At 54.5% G+C, this 18227-nt stretch overlaps 1 protein-coding gene across 1 annotated transcript in view; it reads left to right on the top strand.

Moving 5' to 3' along the window:
• The window catches only part of VAC14 (VAC14 component of PIKFYVE complex), a 58182-nt gene extending 41197 nt beyond the window's left edge, over positions 1 to 16985 (top strand). Inside the window, exons 15-19 of the mRNA XM_077786351.2 lie at positions 11020 to 11194; positions 11904 to 12022; positions 12810 to 12889; positions 14453 to 14603; positions 16108 to 16985. Of these exons, the coding sequence (XP_077642477.1) occupies positions 11020 to 11194; positions 11904 to 12022; positions 12810 to 12889; positions 14453 to 14603; positions 16108 to 16270 (688 nt within the window). The 3' untranslated portion in view covers positions 16271 to 16985. The remainder of the gene's footprint in view (positions 1 to 11019; positions 11195 to 11903; positions 12023 to 12809; positions 12890 to 14452; positions 14604 to 16107) is intronic.
• Positions 16986 to 18227: the final 1242 nt, after the last annotated feature.

Here is an 18227-nt window from a genome sequence, read left to right as displayed (position 1 = left end):
GGGTTAATTTTGAAGCCCAGCAAGGCCATTTTCTTGCAGAGCAGTGGCACCCTGGGGCAGAGAGGAGGCCTGAGTCAGCACTTTTCTCCCCAGGCACAGCCTGCACCGCAGGGGTTGTCTCAGCTTGTTTTATAGAGCTGTTAAACAAACCTCCCCCCTGCCTGGCACTTTCTCACAGGGTGTTTTCTGAGGTTAAGCTGCTTGGAAGAGGCCCTGGCATGACTTTTCAACCACCTGGCATGTGATGCACCTGGTGAGACTTGTCCATTTGACTAGGGATGGTCCTTTGGCCTTTGGGGGATATGCTTGAACCCTGTGGGGACTGGTCAGGAGGGCTGGCTGGCTCTGCATCCACTCTGGAAGACATAGGCTGGAGCATATAAGGTTGTTCAGCCAATTTATGGCATTAGCTGCAGAGCTGGAAAATCCCAAGTCTCGTGATGGGGCCACAGATTTATAGTTCCAGCAGACGGGAAAAGTTCACCTGGCTGGAAATTCTGACTGTTCTTGGGATCTCAAAGCCCTGCTGGGATGAAGCCAGTGGAGAGCTGGGTAAGAAGGGCAGAGCTGAGAACAAAGACTGGCAAGTCACACTGGATGCATGAAGGGCTGTACATGATGCCCTCAGGGCTGGGGTGGCCAGTCCCTCTTTTTGGGCATAACAGGGCTCTTCTGTCTCTGAGATACTGAGGATGACTGTACAACACCAGCTTCTCCACAAAAAGTAGTGAAAAAGACACAAAGTGAGTTTGAACCTGCTAACCAGGATGAGGAATCAGAGAGGAGGGGAGCAGAGGGCTGGAGGAGCGTGGAGCACAGACATCCATCCCATGCTCTTGGCAGACCCACAGTGAGGTGCGTGTTAAATCACTTTTGACTGGCCTGCCTGGCATTCCCAGGGCTGTTCTCTCTGTCTGGGAGAGTGGGAAGGGAAGGGCTGCCTGCCAGCATCCCAGTGAGCAGGGCTGTTAGGGGGGAGTGGGATGGGGGTTTAGCTGCAGGCTTGGATAGCAAGGGATGCACTGGGGATCCTGTACAGAGCCAGTGGGTGTTTGTTTTGGTAATAAGGGGGTGCCACAACCACAGGATGCCTCTATACTGCAGTGAGCCAGTGTCCCCCCAGCCCCATCCTAGCTCCCACCTCATCCCTAACCTTGTCCTTTCCTCCTGCTGTGCTGTCCTCACTTCCCAGCCCCCCACTGGAAGAGGCTCAGGAGCTGGGGCTAACCAAAACCCTCCTCTTCTTCCAGGCCTGGATGCTCTTGAGCTCCTCTGGACACACATTTTCCTTGACCAAACACCCCAGTACCTCCTGATGATCTGGAGGCACCCAGTGCTGGGATGCAGGACTCACTCCTGCTCCTTCCTCTGGATGTACTGATGCCACTGTGCCCCCTCCAGCTTCCATTGCCAAACCCATGCCCTGAAGATCCCTCTACAAGTGAATCAGGGCTGGAAGGGGGACACGTGTCACTTCTTCCTCTCTCCCACCCTCCATGCCACTGCAGTGCAGAACAAAACCTGCATTTGTTTTTGTGGGAACCATTTGGCTTGTATTCAGCAAAGTGCAAAAAAAAAAAAAGGAGGGGAAAAAAAATGGAGCCTCTTTGATAAACTGTGATATGAACTCGGGTAAAATCCAAACAGCTGTGAGTGCTACAAGGGAAGCTTCTGTGTCAGGAGGCAGCGAGCCTGCGAAAATCCACTGCTCTGCCTGCCAGGATGCTCGCTGGCCGCCTGCCCTCCGGCTTTAATGAACTGTGCACTCGCCATCCCCCTCCTCAAGCCTCACCAACAGGAGGAACAGGAGAAAGCTTTTTAGTTTGTGTTATTTTGTCCATTTGCAAAGCAGAAAGAGGGACTCCCCTCTCACCCAAGGTCCCAGCCAGTCACAGGGTGTTGGAGCAGGGTGGTGAACATGCCCAATTCTGCAGAGGTCAGAGGGCTTCTCCTCGTTCATCTCCAGCCCATTCCTCTGTGTCTCCTTTTCATTCTCCCTACTCCCCAAAACCTCCTCTTCTCAGTTTGCCATGTAAAACCCCATGCCTGGAGATCCAGAACAGTGCTACAGTGATGTGGTAGCTTTCCTGCATTCTCATTCTGCTCCAGACTTGCACTGTGAATGCCCTCCAGGGTCTCCTCAGGTTCCTATGGGATTTGGAAGGAAGCCAGCAACCCTACTGTACCTCCAAAAGCCCCCAGCTCTCAAGTTGCCTCTTTTATATTGTACAATGAGTTCCACAAGCCCGCAGGAGCATGTGCTTATTGAGGTTTTAATTCACTTAGGCTCTGGGACATCATTCTGGACTCTGATACCCTTCCAGCCCCATGAAGCAGGAGCCAGAGGGGAAAAACCCAGCTTCCCCCAGAGTAGAGGTTGGCTCTGGAGTCACAAAGCCCCAGCAGTCACCAAGAACATGACCTTCACAAGGGAGGAGCCTGGTTACCCTGTCAAAGGATTATCCCTTCTGGGAGAGCAGGAGCTGGGCCAGCCCTGGCCAGCTCACTCCTGGGGCTGTACCCCCCAGGGAAGGACAGGAGATACCTCCCCTGAGCTGCAGGGGCTGCATGAGCTGGGATGCTGGAAATGAGTTTGCTGTGCTAACCCACCAAAGCTGCTCCAGGACCAGCCGTACTTGGAGCTGCTTGGAAGCATTTGATGGGTTTTCCTGTAGAAAAATGGGAACCACATGTGAACAGCAGTGCCGGCGTGGGCTGGGACTAATTTGGGTCAGTGAGAGGGTGGAGGGGAGGAAGGGGAAATGTGTGTAGGAGAGGAAAACCCTCACAAAATGGCCAAGTTCCTTCAAAGGGCAGGTCCCCAGGCAGGGATATCTGCTTCCTCCCAGTACTTTCCCTAGGATCACAGCAGGAATGCTGTGGAAGGAGGGAGCTGGGAGAAGGCAAACTGGACAGTGGGGAAAGGAGCCCACAGCTTCCCTGCTTGCTGACTGTCATGTTCTGCAGAGCAGGGATTCAGCACAAGCAGCTTCCAAAGTGTCTCCCAAATTTTCTTTGCCTGGTTGAAGGGGTGGTGACCCTCATCATGGGGAAGCAGCTTAACCTGTCTGATCCTGTTGGTTGGGCTCGGGTCTTCTGATGGTGCTTCTTTTTCTGGCTCTGCACCTGTGACGACTCAGTTTATTCATCTTTGTGGAGGGAAGAGCCAGGACAGGAAATCAGGCTGATTAACAGTGTTTTTCCCCCCCACCTGTCTTCCAGGGGATCTTGCTCAGTTGTCACCCAGCCGCAGGGCACACTCAGTTAAAAACTGAGAAGAGCTCAGCTCAGCCAGTGGCTCCAGCTGGGCACTCTGCTCACAGAATGGGATGTCCTCAGATAAGATATCTCTGGATAGGACATCTTTACCTCCCCACTGAAAGCATAGAGCTGTGCAAAAGCCACCTTGATTGGAGTTCCTGCCATTCAGTGCTCCTTCCCTTCATGCATGAGCTGCTCCTTGTGTTCAGCTGCAGCTGGAGCTGGTCCTCTCAGAGCACTGGGTGCTCTCTTAGGGTCCTGGCAGGGCAGGGAGCATCCATCTGCTCTCCTCTCATGCATCTATGGGCCTTGGAGGGTTTTAGGGTGGAAGGCTTCTCAGGCTGAATCCCTCCTTGGGATCCCTCCAGGAATCCTGGCTCAGAAGGCAGGGCAGGCACTGTAATCCAATGCAATGCTGAGAGGCAGCGGGCATGGAGGCAAGCCTGGCACTAAAGCTGAAAGAGCATCTGGGGTGTCTAAACCATTGCATAAATGGGGTATTTTTTCAGCTGACATTTGAGTAGGAAGTGCAGCAGGGCTTGCCGAGTTATGGGCACCTCCTTCCCTGAGCTCCAGGATGTGCTTGAGTTGTTGGCAGAAGAGACAAGGCAGCTTCACGTCCCACCCCAGGGTACACTTATCCCTGAGCCATGGGATGCTGCCACCTCTTCCCAGTCCCTCTTTTCCTTCCTTCTGGAAAGCTTCACTCCCAAACACAGAGTATTCCTGCCATAGCCTATCCCTCTGCTTTCAGAAGTCTAGAGATAGCCAGCAGGACCATTTTCCCTCCAATTTGCCTTTCCTACATAGGCTTCCAAAGGCACATCCACCTCTAGGACAGCAACCTGCTCCTTAGCCATGCTTTTAGGAAGAAAAGCACTTTTATTTCTTCACCTTAAAGCAAAGTGATGGGGAAGGGTGAGCAGGGACCACAGCTCCCATCTGTGTACAAACTGTGCATGCCCTGAACAGGATCAGTCTCTCCCAGCTCCTGTTGCCACAGCTTTGCACCCGCTCCTTTAACCTATTTTATTTGCAGTGATGAGAAATTATAGGGGGAGAAATAAGGCGCTTGTCAGTTTTCTTGAAAATTAGGCCACAGCTGTCAGCCTGAAAGGGAAGCGGACGTCTCGAAGGAAGGATCTTCTGCTGCTGCTGCTCTACAGTTCTCCCCCACTCCTAAGCCAGCCCCTACCCTTCCTCCCCTTCCAAACAGAGCTTGCCTGAACGCATCAGTGGCTGGTGTAAATGCCCCTCTGGGAGTAGGTTCTGGAGGACTCACTTGAACACGAGTTGTTCCTCACAGCTGGGGTGGTGGCTGGAGCCAGGCACGTGCTCTAAAGCTGCTGCTGGTGCCTCCTGCAAGTCTTGCCCAGGGCAAGACTTGCTTTTGCCATCCATTTTGCCATCAAGTCACTGGCAAGTTTAAATGTTGGAAAATAAGTGCTTTGGGCAGGCAATTTTTTGCTTTCCTGGAGGGTTTGAAGGAGAGGTTTGCCTGTTTTTCAAGTGAGCCTTTTGCAGATGCTCAGATGTTCCTATAGGATTTTGTAAGCTTTGCAGGTTGTCAGTGATTCATCAGTGCAGGGGCTCAAGGCCAGGTTGGATGGGGCTTGGAGCAATCTGGTCTAGTGAAAAGTGTCCCTGGCCATGGCAGGGGGGTTGAAATGAGATAGTTTTTAAGGTCCCTTCCAAGCCAAACCATTCCAGAATTCTATGGGCAGGAACAGCTTTATCCATAAGTCACTATAAAGTTTCCTCAAGGAAAGTCCTGGCACACACCAGCTTGAGCAGCTGGAGACTGGTGCTGGTTGTCTGTCTAGTGGGCTTCACCTCAGAGGAGCTGTCACATTCATCTGTGTTATTCTAAAAGTTGGGCCATACCTTGGGCTGAGTAGACTGTCAAGTTTCCAGATTTAGTTGTCTTAGGTTCTGGCTCATTCCAAAGGATATTACTCCTCCTTGCAGCAGCCCTGTTTCCCTCTCTGTTTGGTACACAGCTGCAGGTATCTCACTGATCATAAAAATGTCCAGAGGTGGTGGATATCTGCTTGGAGATCTCAAGGTGATCTTATTGAAGGGCATTTTTCTCCAGTCATGTCCAAGGTGGGAGCAAGGCTGGGTTCATCACGAGTCAAGGTGGATGTGCCCAGCTTCAGGCTGGACTATCAGCTTTAGTGAGCAGTGAAGCAGCCATCCTGCCAGCCAGGACAGGGACCTCCCAGTGACCTGATGTCCAGGGGGAGCATCGGGAGGAGCAGAAACCACGGGCTGAGACTCTGCAGGATCAAAATGCTGTTTCACCAGTTGAAGCTGGCTGAAATACTGACGTACATTTGTGCTGTGTTCCTCTCAGGCATCCGTCCTGGTTGCTCTGGGGATCCCCAGGGATGCCTGGGGAGCGCCGAGGCGGCCGCGGCCGAGCGCTGAGCTGGCACCGCGGCTCCCCCGGCGCTTGTCACGCTGGCGGCTGCTGCCGAGCAGACGCTCCGTGGGAGGCTTCTCTTGTTTGCACTGAAACACTTTGCACCTTTCCCTTTTCAAGCGAAGGCAGGGCTTGTCTCCTCTGGATTTCCGAGAGCCACACATCCCCTCCCAGAATCCACACATCTCCTTCCCAGATCCACACATCTCTTCCCAGGATATGCACATCTCTGGTCTGCAGCTTTCACTGAGTTTCCCTGGGGAGCTTGGTAACCATTCCAAGAAACCAAAGCTGATGAGGGTCCTTCTCCTCCCCAGACCTGCCTCCTGCAGAAGGAGCTCCCCTGCTCCTAAACCTCACAAACCCTTCAAAATCCCTTACATAAAATGCTATGAATTTTGTAAAGCAGGAACTGCTGGGGTTGCTATGGTTTCCCTTGCCTGGAGGAGCAGCTCTGGAGCCTGGATTCAGCAAAGGGGGGATTAAAATGGAGGATGGGGATTTTCTCTGCTGATATGGAGGGAAAGGATGGGACAATGACATCTCCTGCCTTCCCCACTTGCTCTCTTCTCCTCCTCTTCACATCCTAATTTTATCTATGCTTTCTCTGCAAATTCCTAAAGGATCCCAGCTGCTGGGCCAGGCTGGAGATGTTGCTTTTGCTGGCAGGAGAATTTCAGAGGGATAGGGAGGGGCAGTGGGTATCACAGAGGCTGTGGATTTCCTGGTTGGGTGGGTTAAGCCAGGGCATCTGTTGGGGAGCCTGGGGTGTGGAGGAAGGGTGGGAGATAGTCTTTGGGAGGAGAGAGGAAGGGAGCAGAGGAAGAGGAGGGTTGGGAGGAAGTATGGAGGGGCTCTGCCCTCCTCACAGCTGTGGAAGTTGCTTTGAGACCCATAAGCAGAAAAGTGGAGCAGAACCCCTCAGAGCATCACTCCCAAGCCTCAGCCAGCTCCTTCCACAGCTCAGGCTCTGTCCCAGTTGCTGGAAGTGGGACAAGACATGATCCTCTCCCTGCTGGGGCCCCGTGTCTATTAGCCCAGAGCTAATAAAGCAAATCACTTGTGCTTAATGAAGAAGCACCTGCTTAATTGAACACAGTGGGATGGTGCTCAGCCTGGCCAGGCAACAGGATGGGACCAGTGTTTCAGCCCAGGCACCCCACAGATCCCAGAGGAGGAGACGGTTCCTCAGTGAGACTGGATCTCATCTTACTTTTTTTAGATTTTAGGTGAAAAACAAATGTTCACCGTCTTCAAGCAAGCATTGGTCTGGCCTGAGCCTCTGCCACCCTGTTCTGTATGGTGGCTTGGGGCAGGGGACGGGGCTGAAGTGGTTAAAGGGACGAGCGGGCAGGATGGGAGCTCTGACAACTCCCTGAAATGATGATGTTTAGATTAGCCGGTTTCCAGGCATCGAGTTGTCAAAGAAAGAGGGCTGGGAGGGACGCCGGGGCTTGTCCTTAATTGGAGATGTGTCTCTAAAGCCACCCCATCTTGCCAACATCCTCTGCTCCAGCACGCTGCCCTGCAGCAGCTCCCTGCCCCAGTATGATCCCTGTTCCACTTGTGCCCATACCTCATCCCACCCCACTGACCATTTGTGTGATGAGAATTCATTGTGATTGACATTGCTGTGCTGGCAGTTTGATGGCTGCTACATCAGAGAGACAGGAGGACCCTAGGGTGACATGGCCACGCAAAGCTTGTGGTGACCTCTGTGGCTCTTCCCTTGGCCAGGCTCGTGTTGTCGAGGAGTCCTTTAGGTAAGGGGAATGGCAGGGTCCTCTGACTGCAGCAGGGGCTGGAGGTGACCTGCTGGGTCCCTTGGGAGCCCCACAGTGGCTCGAGGTGTCCCCGAGGCATGGTCATGCTGCAGGTGAATGCTGACTCCCATCTGCCTGCAGTTACATTCCTTGGCTCCATAAGAAAGGCTTGAATAACCCTTTTAATTTAAGGAGTTAAATTTTAATGGCCTGAATACCACATTTCATTATCACCATGTGCCTGCACTGCCAGCTGTGTAACGTAACCAATGTGTGCCATGATGCTCTGCAGCTCCTGCCTCCCTGGGGACAGTTCTTGCCCTCTTCCATGCCAGGAGATCTTTGGGGACTCTCTGGGTCCCAGTGAGCAAGGGGATGCACATCACCCATAGGGATGCAGGGAAAGCTTCAGGGAGAGACATCTTGCTGGAATGATGCTTCAGGGGGATTAGCCAGTTCCTTTTGTCATCACATCATGTATGTATGGGGAGATATATATTTAAGGGGTGTGTGTATATAATATATACACATATTTGTGGGATGTATATATCCAGGATATATTTATGGTGTGTACATATAAGGCGCATGGCTCCTACTTTCCATCCTCTCTGCCCTGTTCCCTTCCACAGCCACTCCACTGGCATCTCAACTGAGCCACCTGTCCTCTGTTCAGCCCCTTTCCCTGCCTCCTCCCAGCCAGCCTGGCGTTCCCCTCATGCCATCAAAGCCTCCCAGGGAATGGGCTCCTGGGGACTCTCCCACCCCACCAACAGCCGCCCGCTGCTGGCAGTTAGGCTCAGCTGCTGGCTGCTGTCACAGAGGCCAGCAGCTGCAGGACCAGCCAGTTGTCCCCTCCTCTGGGGACTGCTTTTGGGATATGCCGACCACAGGGCTTCATGGAGGGGAGTTTGATGTCTCTGCCAGTGCCATAGGAGGATGCTGTGCACTGGCAAACTCGTTCTGCTGGTGGATCCCAGAGAGTCTGGGGGCAGCGGGAGGGGCCGGTGCCCAAGCGGGACAGCATCCCCATGAGGTGACATGGCTCTGAAGTCTCCACACAGCTACTTCTCTAACACCCCAACAGTTTCCAGTTCCCCAGTGCTACTGAAAGGAGAGGGGAGAATCCCAGACCTTCCCCACTAATCAAAACCAGGCCTGAAATTAGAAAGCAGCTCACATTCAGCCCCTGCTCACTGTGAGCACAGCGTTCACCAGCCAAATGGCAGAGCTCCTATTTATGGAAAGCGAGAGCCTTCGTTTTCCATGGAGGACTGGTAGAGGGGGAGCCTGAAAGGCATCCTTTTTGTTATGGGGGAGCTTTGGAGGTTACTGAATTGCCCTCAGTGCTCCCTGGCACTGTTTTTCTTGTTTAATCTCTTGCTATAGTCTTCTTGCCTGGAAGGTGTAAAACACCATCTCCCTGCTAGCCATGAATGAGTATTGCAGCCTGTCCCAGCTATACTGGTGCACCAGCCACTTCACTGTTGAGACTAAAATGATCCCAGTGTTTGTCCCTGGAGAACTCATCCCTTCTTTGAGACACATTAAACCATCCCATTTCATGGTTCAATTGCCCAGCACGGCTGCTGGAGGAAGCTTGGCAAGGATGGGGCATCCAGTTAACCCCCCTTGCTGGAGAAGGGTAGCGTGGAGCCACCTTACTCCTGGGCTGGGCTTGGTCCTGCCCACGCTGTGCTTGCTTTGCTGCAGCTGGCAATGACTGGATCCTGCCTGCAACGCTGAGCTATTGATTTGCTTTTGGCTCCATCAGGCTGGACTCAAAGCCTCTGCCTTCCCCTTTCCTCCCTCCATGCCTCACTTTCCCACCGCTCTCCCTCCTCCAGCCAGCCTGTGTCCAAGCGGCGAGAAATCAGGGAAGCGTTTTCATCCCCATGAATGCAGCCAGTTACGTAAGAATAATTGGGATAAATGAGCTTATTTATCACAGCCCGTTCCATTTTAGCGGGGTCCAGGGCGATCACTGGGTTGGGTTACATAAAACCCCGCACAGAGCATCTCATTGTCCAGCGGCAGCCACGCGGGATGCGGGAGCTGCCGATGGAGAGCGGCCAGGGCTGGGTGAGGAGCGAAGGGATTATTTGGCAGGACGAAGAGGTGGGAGGAAGATGGGGGGTTTCTTCCTCCACATGATGAGGAGGGAAGATCTGTTTCTTCATTCTCCTCCTGCGTCCCTAAATCACTAGGCTTTTAGGGTATGGCCTTTGGAGTCCAACTATAGCCAAATAGTCTTCCTCTGGTCTGTCCTCACAGGCACAAGGGCTGGAAACTCACATCCTTCCTCCTCCTCACCCCAGGAGGTGAAAACATGACTTCCAGGCAGGGGACGTTCAGGTGTACCTCCTAACTCCCAACCAAACCAGGTAGCTAGTGAACACCTCCCACCCAGCAGCCCAAGCAATTGTTCCTTGTTTTGCCTCTTAATCCTCTCAGAGATGCCTCCAGGGGAAAATCTGGATCCAGCTAAAATTATCTGGTGGGGAACTGTGTTTGGTAGGAGCTGGGGGAAAGCAGAGTTGCTCTGGGGGATGCCTTGCTGCCAAGGTTCCCTGTCAGCCCATGGGGAAATGTGGTGAGCCAGGGATCATTCCAGATTCAGGAGAAGCTGGGATGCTGGGGAGCCAGGTGGGCTTCCCTGTATCACTCCAATCCCCACACTGGAGATGTGAGCTGGTGCTGGGCAGCATTTCAGGTGTCCTCAGACAAACTACCCAGGAAGGCAAGAGCCTGGAGAAAAACAGGAAATCCCAAAATCCAAACAAATGTGGGAGAAAAAAAAAAATCTGATGGTTTTATTTTTTTGTTTGTGGACTAAAAAAATGTTGAAAATCTTGGGAATGCCTCAAGGTTTGTTAAGTAGGACATTCCTGCTGTGACCCAGCCAGGCGGATCAGCGTGGGCCACAGTGCTGGTTACACTGTTCTGGGGAAAGCACTGCTGGCAGGATATCCAGTGGAACAGAGACATCTTCCAGCTTCACCAGCTGGATCTCCAGAGCCACTCAGCACCAGATCTCATGGCAGCTGAGCATGGAGGAGTTCAAAGAGCAGCCTCTGGCTCCAAGACTGCCGGGTTGCACAATGCCAGGAGGAATTGTTTCACCCCACTGACCGCACTCACTGGGATGTTCCCCAGTGTGACTGGGTTACTGGTCTGACTAGACCATCACATGCCATCTTCAAAGGTGCTGCTGCACACTCACTACACTGGTCAGGCTGGAAAGTGATACTGAAACCTCCTGAGAGAGGTCATGGGAAGGCTTGAGGTGGCACGAGCCATAGTAGCGGGTGCCTCTGGTCCCATGACCAGGGGCATGTCTTACCCCAGCTATAGATTTTTGTTCTTGTCCTGGTGTGAATAACTGCATCCTCCACATGCAGAGCCTGGTATTGCCCCACAGCATCTCCCTTCTGGTGCCATCATTCTCACCCAACCTCTGGTGCACCCAGATCTCCTCCCTGGTCCTCTCTGGAGAAGTTGGTTCACATCAGAGTTTTGATTGTTCTCACTAACCATCCTTCCCCCCTGGTTTCTCTCCTCTGTGATACACAGGCAGCTTTGTCTACTTCTGAATGCAGAGAACATCTTTCACTCCATGGCAGACATACTGCTTAGGGAGGAGGACCTCAAATTCGCCTCTACCATGGTCCACACCCTCAATACCATCCTGCTGACGTCCTCTGAGCTCTTCCAGCTGAGAAACCAACTGAAGGACCTGAAGACCCCGGTATGGGCAGCAGGAACAGGCTGAGCAGCTGGAGGGACATAATGAGGGTAGTGGGGACCTGGCAGCCACCTGGGAATGTGTCTTGCTGCTCAGTCCCTGCCTGTTAGGTCCCAGGGTTGGAGCTCAGACAGCCTATTTATTCATCCACCCTTCAGGAGCTGAGGATGGGCTTGGAGGATGTGCCCAACTCTGTCCACCTCTTGCTTTTCTCCCTGGAATGGGAATGGCTTACTGAGCCCTCAGGCAGCTGCTGCCTCCCTCCGTCTGCCCCCATGGGCTGTGGGACAGGTGACAGCAGGAGGAGAGTCCTGCAGTCCCTCAACTGTCCCTCCCAGGATTTGCTGAGCAGCTGCCACCAGCACCAGTGACATCCAAGGAAGGAGAGAAGGAAGATTTATCCTCCTCCTTCTCCTGCTGAAAACCAGTGATGTAGGGGTGTCCCCTTGGGTGGGAAAACATTGTCCTCCAGCCCCTCATCCTGTGGTGGACTCAGCAGCCCTGAGGGCCCCCTCATCATGCTGTCTCCCCAAAGCCCACCTGGTTTCCATCTCCTGAGGCTGAGGCTCATGCTAGTGCCAGGTGGACTTGGTGGGTCCAGAAACGTCCCTTTGTGGTTTGGTGTTTTGCCAGCCTGGTGGGTTGGTGTTGGGTATCTGGGGCTCTCCATGCTTCCAGTGGTGACCAAACCCCAATGGTTCTCTTTCCCCAGGAAAGCCGTAACCTCTTCTGCTGCTTGTACCGGTCCTGGTGTCACAACCCTGTGACAACCGTGTCCCTCTGCTTCCTTACCCAGAACTATAAGCATGCCTATGACCTCATCCAGAAATTGTATCCTTTGGGGATTTTCTGCCAGGGTGGGGCTTGAGCTGGCCTTTAGTCCCTCTGTGGCAACCAAGGTCACCCTGCAGGCCAGCCCAGCCTCCTGCCTGCAGCCCATCATTACTGGGGCAGGGCAGCCTGTGCTGGGTATGTGCCAGCTCTTTTCCCCTGGTGTCATCCCTTTTTTTGTGGTGAAAAGAGAGGAAGGCGTGCACTGACTGAGCCTTGACCTTCCCCTGCCCAGGAGGGGAGGCTCCTCAACATCCCCTTCCTCCCAGGAAGATGAAGGCTTTGGCCTCCTGGCCTGGTGAGGAGCAGGCAGTGCCCAGCACGGCACAATCCCCTGTGAGCTCACCATCTGTCTGCAGCAGAATGATTATTTTCATGTGCCAGCAAACCCCAGGCCTCTCTGAGTAGTTTTCCAAACCGAGAAGCTCAATAAGATGCTCAAGTTCCCTTCCCAGTGCACACCGGCATTCCTTCTGGGAAATGCGCCATTCCCGTGGGCCAGGAGGGTAAAAGCAAGCATCCTCCCCTGAACACTCATCCTGCCTGTTCTCAGCTTTTTGGCCAGCTTGCCTCTTCCCCTATACCTGCCTGGTTGTCTGTCTCCCTCTGTCATCCCTTGGCCACCCTACAGCCCTGCCTGTTCCCTGCCCGCTCACATCCCACAGGAGCTGTGGATTCAGGGAGGCTCTGGCAAAGCCATGGTCTGCACCGGGCATTGCCCTCGTGAGCCATCTGCTGCTGCCCGGCCACCTTTTTCCGAGGCAACATCCTTAACAGCCACCTCCAGCGGGGATCTGGAGGTCACCGTGGATTTCCTCACTGAGGTGGACAAGCTGGTGCAGCTCATCGAGTGCCCCATATTCACATGTAAGGAGGAAAGCCCAGGTGGGGAAGGGGCAGCGCGCGGTGCTCCCCCTCCCCGCGCCTCCATCGCAGGCGGCAGCCGCCGCATGAATAAATAGAGCAGAAGTTATGAGACTTCTTGCCGGGAGGTTTGCCCAGTGCTGGAGCTGCCCGCTGGGAAAAGGGCACACTGGCAGCACGGGGGGGCAGCCTTGCCCCCCAGATATAGGTTAAGGGAGCGAGCGGCACTGGCATCCAACAAAAGAGATGGGGGAAGGGATGGAGAGAGAAGGCCTGGATCACACTGAGCATCTCCAGGGATGCACGAGGAGGCCATCAGATGGAGGAACCTTTGCCACCTTCAGATGCACAGGATGGTATTGTGGGTGCTGCTGGGGCCCTTAGCAAGAAAAAAGGGGTTTTTTTCTAGAAATGAAGAGTTAAGCTCTAAAAATCTAGCTGATGTTTTCTTCAGCATCCAGCAATGTAGGTCCCCCACTGGGTAATGCAGCAGTGCCTGACCAGGGGCTCAGGGGTGTGACACTGGGAGCCAGGATGGTGGCAGGGGAGGTGGCAGGATGACCTGTTGCTTGGGAAAATTTCTCATTATGTCAATTTGCTGCCACTGGGCTTTTCATTGAAGGTGTAACAGGGCACTGAGGTTGTTGGGAAATGTCCTGGAAAAGACTTTGTGGGGCACCTGTATTGGTCCAGAGTGATACTGGGCAATATTTAAGGGAAGAGGTTTAGAGCAGCTGGACAGTAGAGACCCTCAGTCATGCTCCCTCCTGTAGACCCTGTCCCATATCCCCAGGATGACTGTCCCAATTTGTGAGGCACCCATGTGTCTGTGGTGGTTTTGCATGCCCCAAAATTATTCATTGAGGATTCCTTAGCCCACTCACCTTAGTCCACCCATCTCAGGGTAGGGGATAGAAATGTCCCCCATAAAGTGGCATCCATGGTGATGGCTCCCTTCACGGGGAGAAGTACAAGTGACAACCAGGAGTTGAGATGCTGAGACATGGACCTTGCCCTGTCTTGTGGGCTGCACCTTCAGTTGTATTTATGGCTCCAGAAGACTCTTCTGCCATGACCACAGTGAGGGATGGAGCCAGAGGATGGTTTTGCCTCTACTGAGCAGAATTGAGGCCCAGCACATGTAACCTTCAGAGCCAAGCAGAGGGGATTCCTTCTGCTCCAGAGAGTCCCCAGGAAGGTGTCACCCAGCCCTCTGGATGTGATGCTCCAGGGTGGGTGTTTCTGCTAAATCTGGGGAGGCTGAGGAGCAATCCCGTGTTGCATGTGTGTTCTGAGGCAGACAGCATGGACAGGGGTGAGTGGTATCAGGAGTGGCAGACTGGGGAGCCAGTTGCCCCAAGGGGGCTGTGTCAAGGCGAGGGATTTCTGGGCACCATGGGACACCAAGATGGATGGGTTAATGAAAGGGGAGAGGAGTGCCATCAAGTGCCCCTTGGGCTGGCTGGCAGAGGCTTAGGCTGTCAGAGGGGGTGGTAGGAACCTGCTATTGCAGCTGAGAATAAATGCATTTTCCCTGCCTTCCCATCCTCTTCTGTCCTCTTCGAGATCTCCGCCTGCAGCTGCTGGATGTGAAGAACAACCCCTACCTGATCAAGGCTCTCTATGGCCTGCTGATGCTGCTGCCCCAGAGCAGCGCCTTCCAGCTGCTCTCCCATCGCCTCCAGTGCGTGCCCAACCCAGAGCTCATGCAGACCACGTAAGTGCTGGGGGGACAGACCAGCATCAGCATCGGGGCTGGATCAGCTGTTCCCCCACAGCTGAGCATCCCTGCCGTTCCAGGCTCAGCCCCAGTCCCAAGCTCAGCCCCATGCTCTGGCTTTCACACCCCCAGCTCCACTGCGGCCGTGGCTGCTCCTTGTCCCCATGGCCAGGAGTGGTGGCCAGGGGGGTTTTTTTGTGTCTATATTTGGTAACCCTGGGAGGGCTGTGCCTCATCCACAGGCATTTGGCATCCGGGATGGAAAATTTCACTTGTGGGGTCGCTATGGAAACGAGCAGAGCTGGGAAGGAGGTTTATGGAGAAAGACTCCAGCAGCTGGGGGGGGCTCCCAAAGCATCCCCCCTGCAGCCTGGACAGCCTTCACAGCACCCAAAAGGAGCCTGGCACCCTGCTAATGCCTTCGGATGACTGCTCCATTCCCACTCCTGGCCTTTGGGGATCCGTGACATGTGCAATGGCAGCATCTCCCTGGGGACCAGCTGAGATCCGCGTGCTCCCTGCCCAGGGGTGCTGCCAGTGGGATTTGCTTTCCAACCCTTGGCTAATGAGTAGTGGGGGGGGTTGATGATAAAGCTGACTCTGCCTTGGTGCAGCTCTGGGAACAAAAAGAGCTCCCAAGATGGGCAGGTTTCTGAATTAACCCCCTGCTGCTGTTGTCGCTCCTTGGCTTTTAACTGCTTCCCTGGGATGGCTTTTATCCCTCATGGCCTCCGGCACTGAGCTCCTACCCACAACCCAGCACTGATATTTAATTGGGGGGGCGGAGAGGGGGCTGCATGTGCTTCTCCCTCCTTTTTTCTCCCCACTAACCCTGGCAGTGGGGGTTTTTCGAGCTGTCAGACAGCCTGAGCATCTGATTAACTCTGACCTACATTCCTTCAAACGCCGAAGCCGGCTTTCATAACCGGCCAGTCCCAGCTGCCCCCTCCCCAGGGACATACCAGGGCCACCAGAGCTGCCTGCCATCTTCCCATGGGCATCCTATGGCTGGTGTCTGCTCCTTCCTTGCATGGGGGACAGCGCAGGGCGAGTTCCATGGCTAGGGAGCCTGCATTTGGAGGCTCCCACCATGGGTGCTCATCCCTGAGGCATGTCCCTGCTGCCACTGGATGTTTTTTGCTCGCTCAAAGAAGCAGACATGGAAACTGAGGCATATGGCCCTGTCATCCTTATCTTACTGCTTTTGACTGCACTGGGTTGGGATAGAGAGGAGTATGTGTCAGAGGAATTAAACCTCCCAAAGGGCCAAGATGCAGATGTCCCTTGTCTCCTCCTTGTCCCAGGACCTCTTGGGCTCTATCTCACAGCTTTAGAGAAAGAAAATATGTCTTTGGGGGTATTTTATGAAGCACCAGCATGACTAGGATTTGCTGAGCTCAGCTTCTTCAGGATGTGGTTCTGGTGCTGCCAGTGCTGGATGTTCACAACACCAAACATCCCCATCCCCTTCCCACCCTCACTCTCTCTTCCCACTGTGCAGGGACAACACCAAGCCCAGCACCAGCTTCAAGAGAACAGCAGCCTCTAACATCGACTACACAGAGCTGCTGCAGCACTTTGAGAAGGTCCAAAACAAGCACCTGGAAGCAAGGCACCAGCGAGCCGGGCGGGCAGAGCAGCTGGACCGGCGGGTGGTCCTCTGAGCGCCCCTGCAGCCCCGCGGGTGTGCACAGTTGCTGGGGCAGGGACCAGGGACACAGACCAGGGAACAGGGCACACCGGTTGCTGGCCACCGGAGGATCTGGTGGGTTTAATGGAGATGGGCTAGCGCTCAACACAGGGCTGGTTTTCCCCCCCACTGTGTGTATGGATGAGGAGGGACCCTCAGGCTGTGCCCAGCTTTTCCTGTGGGTGTTGGGGGGACATGGGGAAGGGTTGCCCGAGGAGAGGGCCAGGGTAAAGCACCTCGTCTTCTCTTGCAATGGGGCGAGGGAACTCCCCTTTGCTTTGCTAATGCCTTCCCTGTGACTGTCAGCTGAGCGCCCAGCCTGCTGCCAGCAGCACCGGAGGAGGAGGGGAAGGGAAGACGGGAGCAACCCCTGGCCTTCCGCCCTGGAAAGCAAGCACGTGGGGCTGCCAGCCACCTCTCACCACCCTGACTTCCACCCTCTGCTTCCGAGGCCCTGCTGGAGGTGGCATGTCACTCGGGGAGACGCTCCTGTGCCTGACACTTGGCCCCCTCCCTGCATTCACACATCCTCTCTGAGTCCCCGGCTCTTGGCAGGGACAACTGCACAGCTTCCACTCCCAGCCGGCACCAGGGGACACGGGGAGCAGTGGACCTAACCCCAGACTCCATTCCTTGTTCCTTCATTAAGCTCCCCATGATAAAATAAACAAGCAATGCAGAACAGCCCATTCCTTGTTGCTGGGCTTCCCATCATAGTTTTGTTCCCAAGTGGAGCCAAAAACACAGCAAGGGCAGGGGATGGCATGGAGCATCTTGCTTGACCGCGTGCCCTGGGCTGGCCTAGCCCTGCCACGTTGGCTCGCCAGCAAGAAGAACTTCTCCGCCTGCTCTTCTTCCCAGCAGGAAAAAAACGCCACTGAAATTCTTCCAGGCCACGGTCATGAAACCACTGCACAGTGACAGGCATTTTCCTGGCCCTGAGCAGCTGCTGGTGCTGCCTTCATCCTGTCCTGTGGCACCGAGGGACTCCGGCACGTGCCAGGCTGCTGCAGTTTCGGGGGACACCATTGCATCCCCTGCATGTTTCAGGCACTCGCTTGATTCCAGGAAAAGGGTGGTTGGAGGAATTTGTGGAGTTTTTATGGCCTCTGGCCTGTTTACAGGGAAGACTGTCTCTGGCAGTGGGTTCCCCAAACAGCCCCATACCGGCGCTTTGGCCAGGATAAAGACATTCCTGTCATTCCCGGGAAAGGGCTTTCCAGACCCAGTCACGGCGGGTTAATTTTAACAGCCAGCCCTTGAGGATGTGTGAACAGCAACTTCTCAAGCCGGCTGGTGTCTCAGGGTGCTGGGGGGTACCTGTTGCTGGACCCCTGTGTCATTGTCAGTGTGGACCAGGGTGGGCTCTGCCTCACTCCTGCTGAGCTCACTGCTCCTCAACAGCCTCTTTCCACACTGAGGGACTGGGTTTATGGAGAGAAATTCCAGCCAGCTGCTGGAGTGCTGAGCCGTAATTGTTTCCTTATGGGTGGCTCTTGACCAACACCGTCCAGAGCAGCGTGGGCATCATCAGCATGGGATCAAGACTACTTTTCTGGCAGGAGGGGGAATAGGTGGCTCAGGCTGAAACTCTTGGCCCAACTAAGTGTCATTGCACTAGGAGGGGTAGGGAGGTTTGTCGGGGCTCAGCCTGGCACCCTCAGATCCCAGGAGGCTGGGGCTGGGGCCTCGGGATGGGTGTGGGAAGGGTTTGTTTGCTGGCAGGCCATGCATTTCCCAAGGCTCCCTGATAATCGAGTGCACGGACACATTTCAGAGCTGTCACGTAACTACTGTAGAGGGACAGCACATCTCGGAGGGTCAGGAAGGCAATGGGGGTCAAACACCCTTTGGGGAGAGGCAATTCCCCCCCCGGTGCTTCCAGAGATCTGGGAATGCCCCGGGGCATCCCATGTCATCTCCAAGTGCAG

Source organism: Lonchura striata, chromosome 11, assembly GCF_050655825.1.
Source record: "Lonchura striata isolate lonStrDom1 chromosome 11, ASM5065582v1, whole genome shotgun sequence".
NCBI classification, from domain to species: Eukaryota; Metazoa; Chordata; class Aves; order Passeriformes; family Estrildidae; genus Lonchura; species Lonchura striata.
Note: the sequence above shows the minus strand (reverse complement) of the source record. Positions and strands in the feature narration are given on the sequence as shown.